We start from the raw sequence: 18,975 nt of genomic DNA on the forward strand, positions 1-18,975 counted from the left end.
ATCACACATTGTTGTGTCAAGGCATAACTGCAGCAGTAAGTGGCAGACTTTATTTGTGTATTTTAAACAAAAGTAGGACGTCTGAGAATAACCAGAAATATTGAAGGAGAAGTATTAAGGCAAGTAATTAATTTTAAAAGGACTACTGAGAATAAGAATGCCTCCTGAAGCTACTGCAGCTAAAATAAAATTAATGCTATTAATTCAGCTTCAATTTTCAGGACACTGATTTGTCTGTAACTACAATGAAGTATTGACAAAAAACAGTAAAACTGCTCTTTCCCTGACTCCCAAGGTGGCAGCTGACCAGTACATACTATTGGGATTAGACGCTACATCATTACTTGCCTTTACCTCTGATCACAATCTCTGCCAACCTGTAATTACAACAAATTCTTCCCTCACAACTGTGCCTGTGTGCGCAATTGATGTTAATCTTCCAGGTATTTGAACACTGGCTAAATTCATATAGCCAGCAAGTCATCAAAGTATGAAGGCTAGCAAACAACACTACAAGAAATCAGCTAAAGAAATCTGCCTATGCTTCTTTTGCCACAGTGTGTTCAGAGGTCCAAGCTTCTTCATCTGGGAATATAACAGTGTCAGCCAGGAGACCTCACATTATTGAGCTCTTTCTTGCATTTCACCGTTCCCAGAAATGCCGCAAGCCATGATCTATGCATAAGCAAAACAACAGCTAACAAATCCAAAATCCATATATTATTATCCCAAATCTGAACATTAAAATGCTGATGCTGTAACACATGGACTTCTGTTGACTACATGCTGAGTCTACTTCCTCTAATGGCCTTTAAACAATTCCAGTTTCATAGCACAAGCTAAGTGACTAGACAGTTTGCCTTTAAAACCAGATTGTGAACTTAAAGCAGATGGAATATAATAAAATCAAGTGTGATTGAGAGGAATCCACAAACTTGCACTCAGCCCTACTAATTTATGACAGTTTTCAACAGACCAAATAGAGTTTTGGTCTTCCCTACTAGATCACTCAAGGAAAAGAAACATTCTGATTTTTTTTTTAGGATTGTGCTTTGCTAGCACAGAGCATCCGCACAGCTTCACCTTGAACATCCCCACAGCTTTTTGGCACGTGGATATGAAACAACAAATCATATGGTTGGAAACACAGTAATTGGCAACTTCTAAACCTGCAATAGCAGGTTCCTGACTAGGTACTCCAGAAGCAACACCATTCCTTGTTCTCATTAGTAGGAGAACAAGGAGCTCTTGTACACTCCCCATCTCACCTCCTGAACAGGCGGTGCGAGCGGATTCTTGAACTCTGAGAGTGACACTGGGAGGGAGAACTTGGAAAGCATCGACGGCAGGTTGTGGCCCCGGAACTGACAAGAAAACGCATCTGCTAATGGAGAATAACTACAGAAAAGAGGTAAAGGCAGAAATCAGTTCTATATTGCTGGTCAGTGTAACATTTACCCATTTAAGCATTACAGAAGTGCCAATTCCCAAATGAAATATTCTCTGTGACCTAGAAAAACAGTAAGGATAGTTTATGGCATGTTGCATCCTGCAAAAGTAAGCAAGAAGCATATGCACTTTCATCTTGGTGTTACATTCAGCTCCAGTGCATTATTCAAGGTGCGGAGGGAATCCAGAGAAGAAAAATAAAAATGATAAAAAGTCTAGACCTGCGCAGTCTCTGATCAAAGGAACAGGGATTGGGCAGTCAAGAGAAGACAGAGATGGGCAGGATAAACACACAATCTTTTAATATGCAAAATGCAGCTGCAGATGTGACTGTTCTCCATGCCTATGCTGACAGGACAAGCAATATGATTGATCAGAAGTAAAGGAGAGTCAAGTTAAATATTAGGAAAACTGTCTGTCTTAGGATTTCCATCTACAAAGGTCTTCAAGAACAGCACTGCCATATATGACACAGGCACAGTTGTTCCTGAATGACCTCAAGGTCCCTTCCTGCCCTATTTTTATACTTCCATCACAGAAGTTTTGATTTAAAACTATTTTCCTATAACTGAGATCCAACACAGATTCTAAAAACATCTCAAAATCCAACACAGAAAGGGTTGCCAATTTCAGCAGAGCAAAAATACCCACCACTGCCTCCACATCTTCCTTGCATTGCCACTGCGTGCTCTCAAAATGGCTGCAATGCCTTCAGTCTGCAAGAAGGCATATCAGTATAAAATGCCATCACATAAAACAATACAATAGTGATAGCAACACTACCCTGATTTGCTACTTTTGATTAATTTCAGGTGATGCTGTGTGCCAGATACACAGATAGTCCTATGAAACACTGATTTAACTTAACCATGAAGTATTTTGTTTTGTAAATGTTTCCATATTGCTTCAGGTTCATACAGCCTGATACAGACACTCAGTGAGCAAGCGTACTAAAAATACTAAAAGTAGCTTCACAGGGTAAATATTGCTTCCAAGGCCCACATCACTGCAGAAGCATATTGATCTGCTATGATGCTCCTCCCTACCGCACACAAACTCCTATATGGCTTTGCAAGTTCAGGCACATGTAATGGTTTATGTTTTGTACAGTCCCAACAAATTCATACATGAAGAAAGATCCCACTCTGTATCCAGTAAATCAGGGAAGGAAAGCATATCTGCACTTCTCACCACTGTGTTGCTACAGTCAGTCATTTTCTTTCTACTTACAGACAGACACTGGCGTTTGGAGAAAGCATGTAGACATTGTTTTCACACAGCGGATAAATAATAATTGCTTTTCCCCAGTAAACAAGATGTGCAGCAAGCTGGAAAACCTGCATTGAGAAAACAGGGAAAAATTAGGAGAGCAAAAGCAAAATTCAAACTCTCACCAAGAGTTCCATACAATGACAGAAAAATCTTGTTTGAGCTGAAATGAAAGAAAAATGTTCCATCCTTTAACACTGCCTTCAGAATAAATTCATGGTTTAATATAACATGTGGCACATCAAAAAGCATTTGACAAGGTTATAAATTTCCAGAGGTTCACATTTCTAAGCAACTTAGTATTTCCTGCCTTAAAGGAATTTCTTCAAACTATATCAATAGAAGTTTAGTTACTTTTCATGCCCCAAAACCCTATTTTTGTTTATGCACAAAATGCATTAAGTGTTATACATGAAAAATAAAAGAATCAGCCTTTACTATGACACAAACATAAAGGTAACCAACACTGCCTTTTTAATGCACTGAGATATTTCAGTAATGAGTTACACAAAGTATTTTAATGTGTTAAACAAGTCAGTGGTTGTTAATGGCTCTGAAAGAGCCACATAAATAGCATCTACAAGACATAAAATCCAGCCTGTATCATTAGATGCATTTAACTTTGCTTTATTGTGGAGAACAAAACTACAGAAGCAGTAGGGAATTTCCAGAGTTCATCCCATAGCTATATAATGCCAAGTAACACCACAGACCACTGTAAGCAGACCTGGAAATTTTATTACAAAACAGGACCTTTCCCTTCAAATAAGAGAAGGCACAGATCTAAGATCAGGAGCGTCTGAGATGACAAGCTGTGTTCTGCCCTGTCACACAGAGCATAGATCATGTTCACGGGTCTGAATCGACCCTTAGAAGCATGGAGTGGCTCTCCCCTCTCCCATATCATCTAATATAATCATCAGGTCTGACAGGCAAAGGGCCACAATCACCGCAGTCATCCACAGTGGTCTCACAGTGGCCTCATGCCTCCCATGATTGCCAGAGTTTCATTCCCTCCGCTGGCACAAAGCTCCCTTTTCAAGGGCTCATCACATCACCTTGAGCAATTCAGATTTGAAATCTGGTTCTCAATACTGGAAACGAACTCGGAAAGAGCTTCTGGCTTGGAGAGACTGGCTCAAAATTTTTGCCCAAGCCTAAACTAGAGCTTCTTCCTGGGACTCTGCAAAGTCCATGCACTAATGTACTAAGGGAAATTGATAGGTAGGTTTGCACAAGCTTTCAGAGCTCTTTAGTAGAAAAGATCTTGGCAGATCCAGGGGAAGCAATGTATTTGGCCATGGCAGCTGTAAGCTTTCACTTGCATTTTGGGTGCCTCCATTTGCACCTAGACATCAACGTGGCAGAACCAAGACAGACCACTGCAGTGTAAGTCAAGAGTGCTATTTGTTCTGGTTTTAACTACCTAATGGGAAGGCACAGAGAAGACAGCCACTCTTTCTCAGAGGGGCAGAGGGATAGCACAGGAGGCAACACGCAAGGTGGAAGATGGGAAATTCCCATTAGATATGAGGAAAGTTTTTCACTCTGATGCTGGTCAAATAGTGGACCAGGGCCCAGAGAGGCTGTAGGATGTATCCCTGGAAGTATTCAGAATTTGAACGGACAAGTATGGACTTGCTCTGAGCAGTGGTGTGGACTAGAAACCTCCAGGCACCCCTGCTACCCCACAGCAATTTGTGATTTGGATGTGGCTGCAGGACTGTTGAGCCCTGTCATTGCACCACTGCCCTCCATTTCTCCAACCTTCCCCCAAAAGCTTGTGCTTTTTCTGTGCACTCTGCTCACACCGAGAGAACTGACATGCTCATGTACCACAGAAACCCACTGGCACACAGAAAGAAAACACCTTGTGATTTAAAAGAATTTCAGCTGCCACTGACAGTTCCCCATACCTGCAGCAATGCTAAGTCAGCATCTTGAGCCAGTTGCTGCAAATTCTTCACAGCAGAGGTAGTTTTAATTACTCTCACCAGGGCAGGAGAGCAGTCCAATGGGAGCTCATTAAGCAATGACTTCTCATCATTTAAAAGTAATAAGGCATGGTAAGGCCTGCAGAAAAATAGAATACATTTGCACAGTAAACTGCAGCTTTTCCTGAAGGCTTAGTTATTCCCAGACCATGATACCTGGGGTCAATCTACTGATAAAAAAGAACTAATATCATCCTTTTGTGGTAAGTTGGTTCAGAAGAAGCTTATTTTTATGTCACAAGGTAAGATGCTCCCTGTAAAAAGGGGATAGATGGTTATACGTTAACTGGATGCCCCAGTGACTAGGAAAAAAAGACTGCACTGTGCTGGTGTGCAATTAAGCCCGGAGAACTAGTCTGAAAACTGCTCATCTGCATTACTGAAATACAAAATGGAGTAGAAGAAAGGAAGAAAGCAAGAGTTAGTTACTTTTGCAGGTAAAAAGCTGTGAACGCGGAATGCAGGAAATAAGGTATCACGGGGCCTGGGCTGTCTTTCTTCTAAAAGCAAAATTTCTTCTGGGTCAACAGATTAAAATGAACACACAATTCCTCTGACTGGAAACAGCACAGACCTCTCGGGCAGCATCACCTCAGTACAACCACCTAATGTTAACGCAAAGGCTGTGGCTTCATACCGCCACGTATACAGCAGCATCATGGTACCACAGCATCAGCTTCAGGGAGTCCTGTCTCAGCCCACACCCCCACCACCGCTACAGCTCAGCGTCACATCATCCCCCAAGCTGTGCCAGCACAGACAATTGCGGCACCACACTTGGAACTGGAGGAAGGACCAGTCACACTCTGAAGGACAGAGCTTGCTCCTACCTGATAGATTTCAGGCTTCTCTCAATTGCTTCAGGGGGTATGAAGTTTGTGGCAACATAATGGATTTTATGAGGCAGGCAGAAACTCACTTCCAGCCAGTTGTTGATGTGTAAACGGACCACCCCTGTTGTGCAGAGACTAAAATAGGAAGAAAATAAATACATGCAGCATTTACCATGTATAACAAATGAAAACAGTGGCCCAGATTCACCCTGCACAGGAATCGCATCAGGACAAGAAAAGACTGAATGTACCCTATCCCCAAACTGGCTGAGGACCAGCTGATTCCTAGCTGCAAGGGCATCCTTAGCTTGTACTTACAGAGCATTATCCCCTACGAGGCTTTGGGGAGATTTGAAAGACTTTATCCCGCTGGTCCCTCTGCTCTTAACATTGCAGCAGTATCCCAAGTTAAAAGAGTTTCTTGAAGATCTACTGCAAGGCACTGGAAAATTCCCTAGACTGGAGCTGCAAAGGGCAAAGATGAACTGGGCACAATGTTTTCGCCTCCAATTTCCATCTTCCTCTCCGCAGAAAAAGAAAAGGAGATGTCTGTACTGGGCAAGGGGTGTTACAAGCAGCATGGTTCCACAATAATGGACTCCTTTGGTTCTGCTTAGGTTGTTTGTTTCCCACTAACCTGCTTCTCTGTGTCACATGAAATCACAAACGTGCTTGTTAAATGGTTTCTTCATTCTAGGAAACCACAGGGACCAAGCTAAGCCTTTAAGCTGACTTCAGACAACAGGATTGGAGTGGAAATGATGGACATCTTAGGAATGATGATAAAGTCTGACCCTCATGTTCAGCCTGAAAGCAACTATAAGCCTCTTTTACTGAAAAAAACACAAAAAGCTGGGAGATTAGAGCAATGAACGTCATTCAGGTAGTTTTACAGAAGTCTGTAAATCTAGACAACAGATGAAATATACCTAGGTAGGTAACTATGGTTACTTAAAAATGGGTAAAGATACCATAAGGAGCTAAGCTAGCACCACCTTGCAAACCTTTACAAGGCTGCCCAGCCCACAGGCAGGAAACACTGGCCTAGGAACAGCTTTGCTACAAGTAGTGGGACTGAGCAGGGAGGAAGAGGCAAGGCCCACCACATCTTTTCATGTATACTGAGATAGGAACACATATAAACTTGTAATCAATCTTAAGCAACAGCTAATCTTGTCTACACTGGAAAGCTGAATTTCTCAATATGTCCTTTGATTTAAACTTAGTTCCAAATGAATTTATTTTGGCCTAAAATCAAATTTCAAAGTTTGCACTCTGAAAATCTCAGTCTGAATTTTAAATTCAAATGTGTTGAGACTCGCAACATGACTTTTGTGTCGATAACACCCACGAATTTCCCCTCTACACAAAGCAGATTTAAAAACAGGCCAGGAACAGGCCAGGAGCAAATACATGTCTTGGAAACTCTTTATGTGGTGATTTAAACATTTATACCTAGCATTCAATTGTAGGCCACAAACTAACATGCTCTTTTTCAAGTTGTACACAGGGTTTAGAGAGACCTGAAAATTCAGCTTTAAAACAAAAACATTGGGTAGCTTCGGCTGCCGGTATAACTATTCACCAAACCACAACAGAGTGGTGAGAGAGCAAACATGATCCTGTCCTGCCTCGTGCATGATCAGACTCATTAGGGAAGATCTCACTGCAGACAATGCTTTTCAAAAGCAGAGGCCATGGTTTTGTTCTCAAATCTTGCACTGACCTCCAAAAAAATACCGATTTTTCAAGTTGCAAATGGAGCAGATACTACATATGTTTTCCTTTTTTTAAAAGGAACTGAAAGGATGAATCCACTGTCTCTCTGGCGCTACCACCTCACATATGATCAGAGGCTCCAAACCCTGAAGGAAAATGCAAAGCACAGCAAACACGTCCATTTTTCTTGCATTAAATGCTGCAACTCCAGTAACACTGCTTATCCCACCAGACATAAACCAACTGACAGATAAAGCTGGATTCTCTCAAAATACATCAAGGTAAAGGGCACCCTGAAGCAGTAGTTATCCACACTATCTACTGGGCCAAATACTCAAAAGAGAAAACATGACAATAACTGAAAGGGACAAGTGAATTAAAAGACTACCTGAAAGCTATTGGCGTTGTTAAAACAGGTTACTGAAAAGCAGCAGAGATACATGAAAACATGAAACACTTGCAAGGATATTTTCCCTGCATAGTTTAACATTCAGGAAACAGAAAAATACAGTTGGTTGCTTTCATTCTTTGGTCCAAGTGTACCAAGGCAGAAGCTTTAATTACATAATTACACTCTCCACAGCATAATTTTGTCTACAGTGCACTATACAACAACAGCCTAGAATTAAAGACAAGAAAACCAGATTTTCAGTTCTGATCTGGATCTTAATTTCATTCTTCTAACATTTGCATTCAACTGTACAATTTCAAGCCTTCATTATAGCTTTATGTACATGATTTCTCCTTCACCTGCCCCTCCTTGGATGGAAAATAATTTAAGTCTCTAATAATTTGACAAGGAATAAACTACATCCTCCAGCAGCAATGTATGCAACTGCACTTAGCCAGCCAACAGAGTTAAATGATTTCATCGATATATACACAAAGATTCATGCAACATGAAATACAGTCAAATCACAGAAAGTGAAGTTCAGATCCACATTCGCCTTCATTTTTACAGGTTCCCCGTGAAGTCATCTATTTAACAAGATTTTTACTGCAAGCCTCACAAATGTCCATGAACTAGCCCCACAATCTTTGGCTGAGGACCAGCAGACCCAGAAGCCACCTTCTTTTAGGGGCAGCAGCAGAATGGCAAAAACCAGCAACAGAAGAGAATACCAAGAAAACAAGTTTTCAAAGTCGCATCAGGGAGTCACCTAGCTGCAATTCTACTTTATTCTTCTTAACCAACTAAAATTGTGGAGCAGAGAGTCCAGGAAGACACAAGACCATGGGAAGGAGAGAACACTGCATTGGCTGCATGGCACACCATGAACCTCAGGAACACAGTTTAAGTAGCCCCTGATAGGAAACCTAGAATTGCACAAAGATTCAAAGGCGCAGTAGGCACACCAGGAATTTACAGAAGGCCCTCTTTGTTCTTTGCTCCATTCCTAAATACTACTCTTCACATTTTATGAGGATTTTTTGCAGTGTTAGTGCACCCTGAGCTTTTTCACTGAGTTGACATTTTCACTGAACTATCTGCTGTAATTCCAAAAGCTCTTTTCAGAGCAGTTATGCACTATATAAGGGTTGTTTGGCCTTACATGCATGACTTTATATCTATCTATACTGAATTTCATCTGCTGTTCTAGCAGTAAACTGGTATCCAGAGACCTTGCTGCAACTTTTCCTTTTTCCCACAGACCTCAGGAGTAGCTGGGCAAAAATAACTTCATTCCCCGTACTCTAACTGGCTATTAAACCATCAAAGACATTCCATTTTATCCCATGAAAACTTAGTTTCAACACTTTTTTAAAAAAATCTCTGGTTAGATAATACATGGTGAGCGATACTGAGGGATACATGGTGAGGGATTAGGATGCTGAGAGGGGATATCAGTCTAAAACTGAGACAGGGAGAAGTAAATAGGAAAAAGTTGTTTAACGTCTCTCCATCATAAGAGCTATGAGACATCTTATGATACTAGAAGGAACAAAGTTCAAAAGAAACAGAAAGAAACACAGAAACTAGTTAAGCCATGGACCTCCTTATCAGAGGATGCTGTGGTTGCTAAATATTTATTCTGGCTTGCAGGATTGTGGGCTAATTCCGGGAAGTGAGATCAGCTGAAGGCTGTTGAATATACAGAAACCACTTCCAGAGCTGCAGGAAGCTGGGGAACAATTTTGGGAATATCACTGCTCTTTTGCTCTATTCTGCTCTGCCCTGAACAGCCACCGTGACCCACTGCCCCAAAACGGGAACCCAAAAGTTGGCCAGTATCCCACAGAACTGCAGCCTTCTTTTTCACAACCATTGGCAAAAAAAAAAAAGACAATCCCACCTCGTATTTTATAAAAGACTCATAAATTTTTACATATACACACCTCATTTTATGTCTATCCTATTTATATCAGAAATTAATAATATGTTTTCTAGTTTGGTGGAGGTCAGCTTGCAGGTTTGGAGTTTATTTTTGCTAGAGGTTGTGAATACTTAGAGCTTTGAAATGATTTCACATTCCCTTGTAAAGGGCACATTGACCATCCTTTGATCAAATACCTGCAGTTGTTTTATATTTTACAGTACAGCCACACAATCACATCTAATAATTCATTAAATCTCATATAATTATTCCACTTCTCCCTGAGCTGCTGAGATAGCCTAGATCTACCAGTCAGTTCAAATCCCACTAGGCTAAAAACATATAAAGACTTTTTGTGTATTAAAAAGAAGAAACAAACAATCCAATCCTCCCCCAAAACCTCCCCATACTTTCACTTTTTTTCAAGTATAAAGCTAAGAGAAGTTTGCTAAAAACAGACAGGCAGTTAGCTAGTAACAAGCTAACATACTATCTGCAGTTGCAGATAAAACTTGGTGAAAGCTGTCTTAATTCCCTAAATTGAACACTGGCTTAAGAGACACGCATTGTAACACTGGTAAATTTGTCAGTGCTGGAGGTACTGGCAACTGGACTTTCTTGGTCCTAAAGCCACTGCTTTTTGTTCCACACCAATGCTGGAGTTTGGTGACAAGATGAACGAAGACTCTCAAATCTATTTTCTGAACTAATCAAAAAGAAACATTATAGTTTTCTCCATTAGAGTCAAAAAAGGTCTCAGGAACCAGATGTCGATTACCTCTAAACTGTCAGTTTAATAATATTCCATTACTATAGCCGCAGTAGTGTTACAGTCAAGATGACCTGTCTATTGATTCCTGCCTTATAAAATACAGGCATTTCATTCAAAATGCAAGGGACATTTTGAACTATAAAAAGATTTATACACTTGTGATTTTCTACAAACCAACTTGCTAAGGGACATGTTGGGTCTTGCCTGAAATACCTCAGCACCATCTACAGGAAACCAAGGGCTAGACAGCACCTCTAGAGCAACCGTGATAATTCAAGAGGCCTTCAAATGGAATTGCAGAAATCAGCAGACACTAGGAAATGCTGGCTTGAGTGAATCTCAAATGGAAAGCTGGGTTCCCATCTACAAATTCAAAGTGCTCTCTCCACTTTACTACGCTGTTCCCCTATGCCAAAGGCTATGCCAGAAATCTCTGTAAACTTAAAACAGCACATTGTCACTGCATGCATTTGAAGACTTACCATCTCCAGCAGTCTTTTCTCCTCTAAAAGAAACAGACCAAATCTTTCAATCTTTCCTCTTAGGTCATTCTCACTCCTCCACACTCTCTAGATAGCCCAAATCCTTCTTGAAATGTGGTGCCCAAAACTGGATACAATATTCATTACAGCATGGGCTTTACAATCCTGAGCAGGATTGGTTCCTATCTTACAGACAAGACTTCTATTTTATACATTCTTGCCCATTTGCTTTTTCTGCAACCCCATGTCACTTGTGACTAACCCTCATAGAAGACCACACAGACTTCACTCCAGAGCTGTTGCCACACAGGCATTCTTCATCTTGGAAGTGCAGAATAAAAATATTATTTCCAGACCATTTCTTCTACCTTACCAAAAAACAATTTTAATTCTATGCCTGCCTGGCAAGGTGCTGCAGCCCCTCTCAACTGATCTGACTGCAGGTGTAAGAAGCATATTTCCTGTTCTCTTGTATGAAGCATTAATGCAAAAATACTGCAGAACACCACCTTATTGGCCAGCCAGCCAACAACACTGTTAACTACTCTTCAAATAGAGCTTTCCAATCAAACGCAAAGACATTTTATATTTTTACCAACACCTTATTTCTTACATTTGCTTATGACAATGTCGTGCCAAAGTGTCAAAATATAACCTGCACCACTTCTCCAACACTCACAATGCCTAAATGAAGGAGACACTGCCTTATTTTACATCTGGGGGCCAGCACCAATGTGTGTTTCTCCATGGTCAGTCTATTCTTCCTTCTGTCATGGAAGAGTTTTATTAGCACACTCCATGAGCTTGGGCTGTATGTTCCTCCAGTCACAGCTAAATGCCACAAGATGTCACTGTGTCACTAAAATGTTTGGAAACAAGATCAGGGTTTGCCCAGTCACAAATACATTGCCCTAGAGGAACAGAAAAAACTAAGTAGTAGGTGAAGTTTAATATTAGAATTACAGGCTACATAAAAAGTGCCTTATTTTAAATTTTAGTACAGGTTTTGTGCGAGTTGTATCAAACAACATACAACATTCCTTCCAAACAAGCTGAAATTCACAGCTCTTGAACATAACAAGGAACAGCTTATTAGGAGTTTTCTAATGTGTTCTGCAATCATTAAATTATTTAGGCTCTCAGTGCCTTACCTTACAGGGCTTTGTGATTATTGCCTTTGTACAAGGGGAACCACAATCTAGGGAGGCTAAAGGGTTTGTCTAATTTCATACAGTGTGTTCTACAGTCAATCAAGGAACTCCAGAGTAATTCTCCCAAGACCTGACAAACACCCTAATCAAGGGGCACATCATCTTCCTCCCCACCAAAACCTTCTGTGCTCCTTTGTCGAGGTTCTTCACCAAGTGCATATCCTGAATGGAAATGTCTGCTCTGCATGAAGAATCAGCACGGACAAGCTGTCGGAGCAGAAGTACGCTGGAGGAGGCTGGTGCTGGCTCCTGCTGAAATTCAACACTAACTCCACACTCCTTTGAAATCCTTGCCAGAACTTTTAATCCAGTCAAGAAACAGCATGTTACACTTTCCATGCTGCTGAAAGTCTCACCACCTAATCCAGGTTCACTGTCCAGACATGCACAGTGTAACCAAATGAAGCCAGGGCCGTATCTGACTTGCCATCAGTGCTAGATGCAGCATTTTTCTCTTAGCTGCAGGTTTAGAGCACTTCTTCAGCAATATGATATTCATATTATGACACTTTTCAATTCTACAATTCACTTGTCATTATGTGACTCTGTGCTAAGGAAGAAAATAATAATTCTTAAAGCTGTGACAGACATCACCAACTTTTAAGAACCATAACATATACAAAGGGAGACCAAGGTAACGACTAGGATAGCAATTCTGCAAACATTTTGCCTGACAGCTAGCCTTCACATTGCTCCACCTGGTCTAAAACCCAAATCCCAATGAGTCAACAGCATGAAGAGGTGGATAATACCCTAAGTAAAAAGGCCAAGAGGTTTCAGTGAGAAGCAGCCGGCTATGAGCTAGGAAGAAAATCCCACTTACCTGTCATATGTCTCTTTGAGATCTCTGGCCAGTTTGCACTTGGGTAGGATATGATGAAAAGGTGACTGTGGCCCTTCTGTGGCTATGGAAATTTTCAAAACAAGAAAGCACACAACTGATTTCAAAGCAAAGAGACTTTCCTCTTCCCCCACTAGGTATTGACCAGTATCTTAGGGACAGAATCCATATCTTTTAAATCTAAATTATCTTTCAAAGCTTTTACATAACTCAAGTTACGTGTTAAAATAATAATAGCGAATTATTGCCAACTTCTCCTAAAACTCAACTCAGTTAAGCACACAAAACTGTGAATTTGACAAGCAATAATTTTAAGTGTTTTTGTTTTTATACATGCTAGTTTTAATTTTTAATGCTTGCAGCAAGATGATGCATCACTGTCAGATAGAGTTCATCTTAAATAGTGCGTATTATTATAGTAAATTGCTCTGAAGTACAGTCTATAAAAATGCTCTGTAACTATTTGCTAGCCACGGTAACAATATGTAAGAGTAAAGTTTCCACACAAGAAGTCTGGTGACTCAGCACACAGCATTACAGCATGGGAAACTTGCCCTAGGTTGGGTGAAGCAGGCTACATATGAGTTCTCCCATCTCAGCCTGACAGGCAGATCTAAATGTGATGGTTCAGTGCACATTCTCCAGTGATCGCACTGAACTGAGCTAGCAAAGAAAGTAAACAAGGTACTTCACTTCTAAGCTGACATCTCTGCATAGTATTAGTAATCTTGGATGAGGCAAAATGCAGTCAAAAGCTGTCAGAATGCTAAAGAGCACCAAAACTTGTTCATACTGATCCCAGCCACAAAAGAAGTAAGAAGGTACAATCAGCACTTTTCTGAAAAAGTGCTCCTGGTCAAACATACTCCTGCACAAAGCTAAGCTCAGCACTCACTTTCTGACATGGCAGACACTTCATCCTGAATAGCTAAGATCAGCTTGGCCTCCCTGGTCAGGTACTGACAGCGGCGCTCCTCGTGCTGCAAGACTATGGCAATTCTTCGGGAGAGGTTGTGTAAGCAGTTTATCACAGATGGATCTGCATTGGCCTGCAGGCAACACAGAGAAGAAACAGAGTTGGTCATTCAGCCACAATTACATATATGGACTACTACAGCGATGGATAAGTAGTCAAAATAATTATCTTCAGTAGATATCAAAACTCAGCCTCTTTGGCAACTGGCAAAAGAAATTTATTTTCTCCAGCAGCAACAAAGCAGAAGCTCAGAGATGTCCAAAGGTAAAGAGAAGACTCAGGGATTTCTAAGCTTGTCTATGTGCATCAAATGAACACAGCACCTGGAATATGATATGCCTATCTGGTTTATTCTTCCCCGTTGTTAACAGGCCTTCTGCTAGCAGAGAGACCAAAGAACTCAATTTCACAAAGTGAGAAAAGAAAGTGTCAAGCTATTTGAAAAGGCAGAATATCAGGATGCTCAGGATAAATTCACTGGGAGTATAAGGACTGCAGTGCCTTTAACATAGCCCATTCACTCCATGGTGCTATACTGATGTTTGTCTTAATATACTGACAAGACAGTAACTAGGTAAGAATTACCAATGCGTGAGCAACAATTTGATCCCAAACCAGAATGAATTTGGATTTACACTCAACATTTCACAAATATGGCCTATTACTAAGGCTGCATCTGTGCAAGTCCCAGAATGAAAAGTGCTGGAAAAATCTATCGTGTAAGTACAGCTGACAAGGTGGGGGGGGCTCAGTGGCTCCAGTCTGAGTAAGCAGCTGCTTCATGTTTGTTAAGACATTTAAAGGAATTTTCGGTTCTAGCAAGTGATAACTTGGCATGTAAACTAGCAAACCATGAGTCATCATTTTTAGATTCTACTGTTCTTGCTGAGTCATGACACGTTGGTAACCCTGAAGCTTAAACACAGCAGGACCAGTGCTGATTATAACATTTGGGACTTTGCCTGCTCTGTCTGCCCACTACAGATGGACTCTCATCTTTATCTCAGAATGCCTCCACCCACCCTCTGCAGTGCACTACACCACACTAGGAAAAAATTTCCACTTGCTTCTTGTGCAGCACTTTCTAGAAACTTGACAGCTCTCTGTGAACTAAGAGTCTCTCATTTGGCAAATATGACTTAGCGCTGCATTACACACACAATTACATCAGTATCACCACAGTGCCAAAATGCAAAAAAAAGCAAGTTTTCCTAGAAGAACCACTAGAAATAAGGTTCTAGAAAAATGTGGGCTAGATATAGTCTTCATTGCACTTCACCAAGCTCTTGCAATATTTTGAATGAAGGAGCATTGGTTTCAACACTTCTGCTTCCACATGACTCAGTATGCATGAATGTTTGTGTTTGCATGCGCATCGACACACACTTACCTACAATCAAAGCATGGTGCTTTACCAATATACCAAAACAACAAAATTCTTGAAGCTAGTCTTTTAATGTGTGAAGTCTAGAATCAATTCCCGTAGTGCAAATTCAGCACCTCCTGACCTAAGAATGTCCCAGAGCACCAGAACACTGGATCCCCAGCAGGACTCAGTGAACAATTTCTTGCTTGATTCAAACTGATTGCTGGAATAATTGTCTTGTGTGAAACCTTGCTCTTCAAGTGAGGACAAGCCATCCAGACTGTAGCCATGTCCATGTTAGTCACCACTGGAAAGCCAGTAGTAAGAAAAGTACTAGTGCTAAAAGGGGGAGAGGGGAGGAAGAGGTAATTTTACAAGCAGGGAGCTGGAGGCTTTTAAATCATAATGTTACATCCAGTTGGGCAAAAATCAACCCCTTCCATAAAGACAGCTATTCCAACTCCCTCTTTAATTTTTAAAATGTTTCTTCATATATGTACATGCCACAAAATAATATGATGGCTCCACAGATGCAACCTGTGGGCTGGGAAGAGAAAGCTAGAGCTCAGAAATCAAACAATGCTCAAACATAATGAAATTTCTAGGGCTTTATACCACCTAATTAGCTAAGCCAGGATCCCTTAACACAGATGCCAACATCTAGTCAATAGAGTAGGCCTGAAAAAAATTCCCGGTAAAAACTATCTATTTGCTCCAGGCTCTTGCTGAGCATCAAAACCTACTTATTCTTCACTTGTACCTTCTTCTCCTTTAGAATGCTACAGCTGCTGCTCCCTGGCACTCTCCCTTTACAATGATCTCATTGCTAAGAGGAGGCAGCTTTCAAACACTGTCCATTTAATTATAAAAAAAAAAGCCTAGAGGCACTGAGCAAAGGCACATGTCTCTGTATCACACAGCATGAGTAAGGGCTCAAAACAGTGCTGTTCTGAGCCAGAGTACGTTTCTGAATGACTCTGCCCTGAGCAAGCCCGGCTTGACCAAGGCCATGGCGGGGACCTAACTCTTAAGGCTGGCCAAGCATGAGCCACTGTCCACACTGCCTGCTGCCTCTGCTTCTGGAGCAGAACTGACCACCAAGATCCAAGCTGCATGGAGTCACAAGGGCTCGGCAATGCACTAGTGCAGCTGTATGGGTTTGGTCCTATCCTGGGCAGGAGTAGAGCAGTCACGTACAGAGAGCAGCATCTGACACACAGGACAGTGAGACCCAGGCTGCCTTCCTGCACAGCTTAGTTGAATGCCTCAATTGCAGGGTCTAGAAAAATCACAGCAGATTACCAGCTCACTCATAACAGAAGACAAAACACATGCAGGACTTGCAACTGGGTTCATATCTATTTTGCAAAGTGGTTTCTTGCATGCCTTTACACTCTGGGTATTTAAAACAAAAAACTCTAAGAAATGTCCTGAACAGAATAACTGTACTTGCTTTCCACTAGGCTGGAAAAACTTTCCCACTTGTCAGTGTCATATTCCAGATTGTTTAGGTTCGTTGTTTCGAATTAAAATATCCCAATGTAATCAGGCACTGAATGTTTTATAACAGATTACTGGAACGTGAGCCTACTGCATTCTCTTAAACATCCGAAGCACATCCCACTGTCAGACGGAATGAAGACAGTCCTTACCCTTAGTGCAAACACCACGTTGAAGAGAATCATAGTGGGCATCTCTCTCTTTGGTGAGGGATCAGTTTTGGATACCTGAAAAATATTTTTTTTAAAATACCATAGGCTAGTATCAGTTGGATCGAGTAACAAAGGGAAAAAAGAAAAAAAAAGGGGGGGGGGGGAAGCCTAACTCAGTCAAATAACAAGCTTGCCGATTAAAAAAGCACAGACAAATCAAATTATACCACGGAATTTGACTTGTAGAAAATAAAACTATCATTTTTTTTTTATTATTAAAATGTCACAGTTACTCTACAACACTGCCTTTTCTGAGAAGCTGTGAAGACTTAAACCAAAGCATTTTGGTCATGACAACAGAAATGAGTATCAGCTAAGACAGCAGTCTTACTAGGTGTCTTTACTATTGCATTTTAGCATCATTAGGGACCCTAGGTTTAAATTCCTTAGCACAATTTTCATATATATTGTTAACTACAGAGAAGTCCACAGATTTCTCATCCCAGGCCACACCTATTCTTTCCTTTCCTAAAATCCCCATTTGGATTCCATCATGTTACAAACTATTGCTTTTATCAGAAAAAATATGCTCTGGAGCTGCAATACTAAAATAAAAGGTTTGATTTTCCCTTCCTGCAGGATTTCAAACACATTCTCCAGCCCCCCCTATTCTTTCTGCAGCAGAGAGCTTCATCCCTAACACAGGTACAGCCTTTCTGGTGGGGAGGAACAGTGGAAGCCAGACAAGCAAGTTGAATTTGCATATCCAAGACTAACAATAGTGAATCGAGCAAGCATCACCACAAGATGGAGCACAAAATCCAGAGGACATTCCCACCACCCCCGAAGCTCCCTGCTGAACACCCACCCAATCCCAAATTAAAACAGCTATAACCCACCAGGCCAAACACCCAGCTAACCTAATATTCGGTCTCTACCCAACATATGCGTACACGTAGCTAACGCAGCATCTGAGACAGGGCAAACACAGAGAAGCTGGCAAAAGCAGAGCTGCATCCTCCCTTCCTGACAGGTCCCAAGCATCAGCAACGAACTGCTCAGCAGAGAACTCTGAAATCTGAGTGCTTTCACTCAGTAGTCTTAAAAATTATAGAAACTAAAAGAAGCAATACATATTTTTGGTTTTTCTAAAGTGTAAGTGAAGTTCTATCAGAAAGGCAGGGATGGGAGGGTGGTAAAGACAATCTACTGTGTTTATTTGTTTTAGAGTTACTGGATGTCTTGTGAACTTCAATAAAGCAGAGATGACTGCCATGTCTAGAAGATTCTGGACTCTAGAGAGTTCTGGGGTGCCTACTGAGGTGATAAGACACACCCAAAAAGAAGATCCTACAAGAAGTAACAAAAAAAGTATTTACAGCACTTTCTAACTTTGTTTATTTACCCAGATGCAATTTTATTTAGACAAATTGAAAATGAAGAGACATTTCATGCAATTAGGATAAAACTGACTGGAAAGCTGAGAGAACGTATAATAATATGTGGTGAAAAAATGCAAATACAAATTTTTAACCTCATTCACACCACGTTTAGGAAGTTATGCCTTCTGGATGAGATTAGCAAAATACAGGAATCTGATACTGTGAGAGAACAGGCCACTGCTGTCAGGGCCCTGAGGGCAGGAAAAGGTCTTAATGGCCCCGACCAGTCCCAACTGGGTCCCCACACACACCCCCCCTAACCATGACCCAGGAGTCCCATTTAAGCTCAGCCCAGGGCCTGTAGGTGTGCCTGTCTCCAGCCCTGTCTCCTAGGTGGACCCTGGACCTACATTTTATGCAGCTTGTCTCCTGGATGGACCCTTGATTAAGTACATGGCAGCCTCGTCCTCCAGCCCCGTCTCTGGTCCCACCTCCTTTTGGTCCTGGCTGGGGTCCCTGTACGGACCCTGGGCCTAGTTCATCACTTGCCTTGTCTGGGCCTGGCGATGCACTTGCACAGCTTGCAGACACTTGAATTCTGTCATCCAAAACAGCTTAAACATTTGAGGGCTGAGCCTTGCTGATCCTCCGTCACATTTCTCATAGACTCATGATTGAGTTTCAAAAGTGGAACACTAGCATCTTTTTATGCTT

The 18,975-nt window shown here is 41.3% G+C and overlaps 1 protein-coding gene across 10 annotated transcripts in view; it reads right to left on the reverse strand.

Moving 5' to 3' along the window:
* Window positions 1–18,975, reverse strand: part of NPRL3 (NPR3 like, GATOR1 complex subunit) — a 46,268-nt gene that overhangs the window by 15,400 nt on the left and 11,893 nt on the right. For 8 of the 10 annotated variants that reach the window (XM_041120407.1, XM_041120404.1, XM_030002556.2 and 5 more), the window contains 7 exons: window positions 16,880–16,954; window positions 13,781–13,934; window positions 12,868–12,949; window positions 5,543–5,680; window positions 4,635–4,791; window positions 2,680–2,786; window positions 1,269–1,398 (listed from right to left, as the gene is read on the reverse strand). In XM_041120407.1, coding sequence (XP_040976341.1) covers window positions 1,269–1,398; window positions 2,680–2,786; window positions 4,635–4,791; window positions 5,543–5,680; window positions 12,868–12,949; window positions 13,781–13,934; window positions 16,880–16,954 — 843 coding nt within the window. The remainder of the gene's footprint in view (window positions 1–1,268; window positions 1,399–2,679; window positions 2,787–4,634; window positions 4,792–5,542; window positions 5,681–12,867; window positions 12,950–13,780; window positions 13,935–16,879; window positions 16,955–18,975) is intronic. The other 2 variants (XM_041120408.1, XM_041120405.1) reach the window with 1 other exon arrangement.

This window comes from Aquila chrysaetos, chromosome 25 (assembly GCF_900496995.4).
Source record: "Aquila chrysaetos chrysaetos chromosome 25, bAquChr1.4, whole genome shotgun sequence".
Taxonomy (NCBI): Eukaryota; Metazoa; Chordata; class Aves; order Accipitriformes; family Accipitridae; genus Aquila; species Aquila chrysaetos.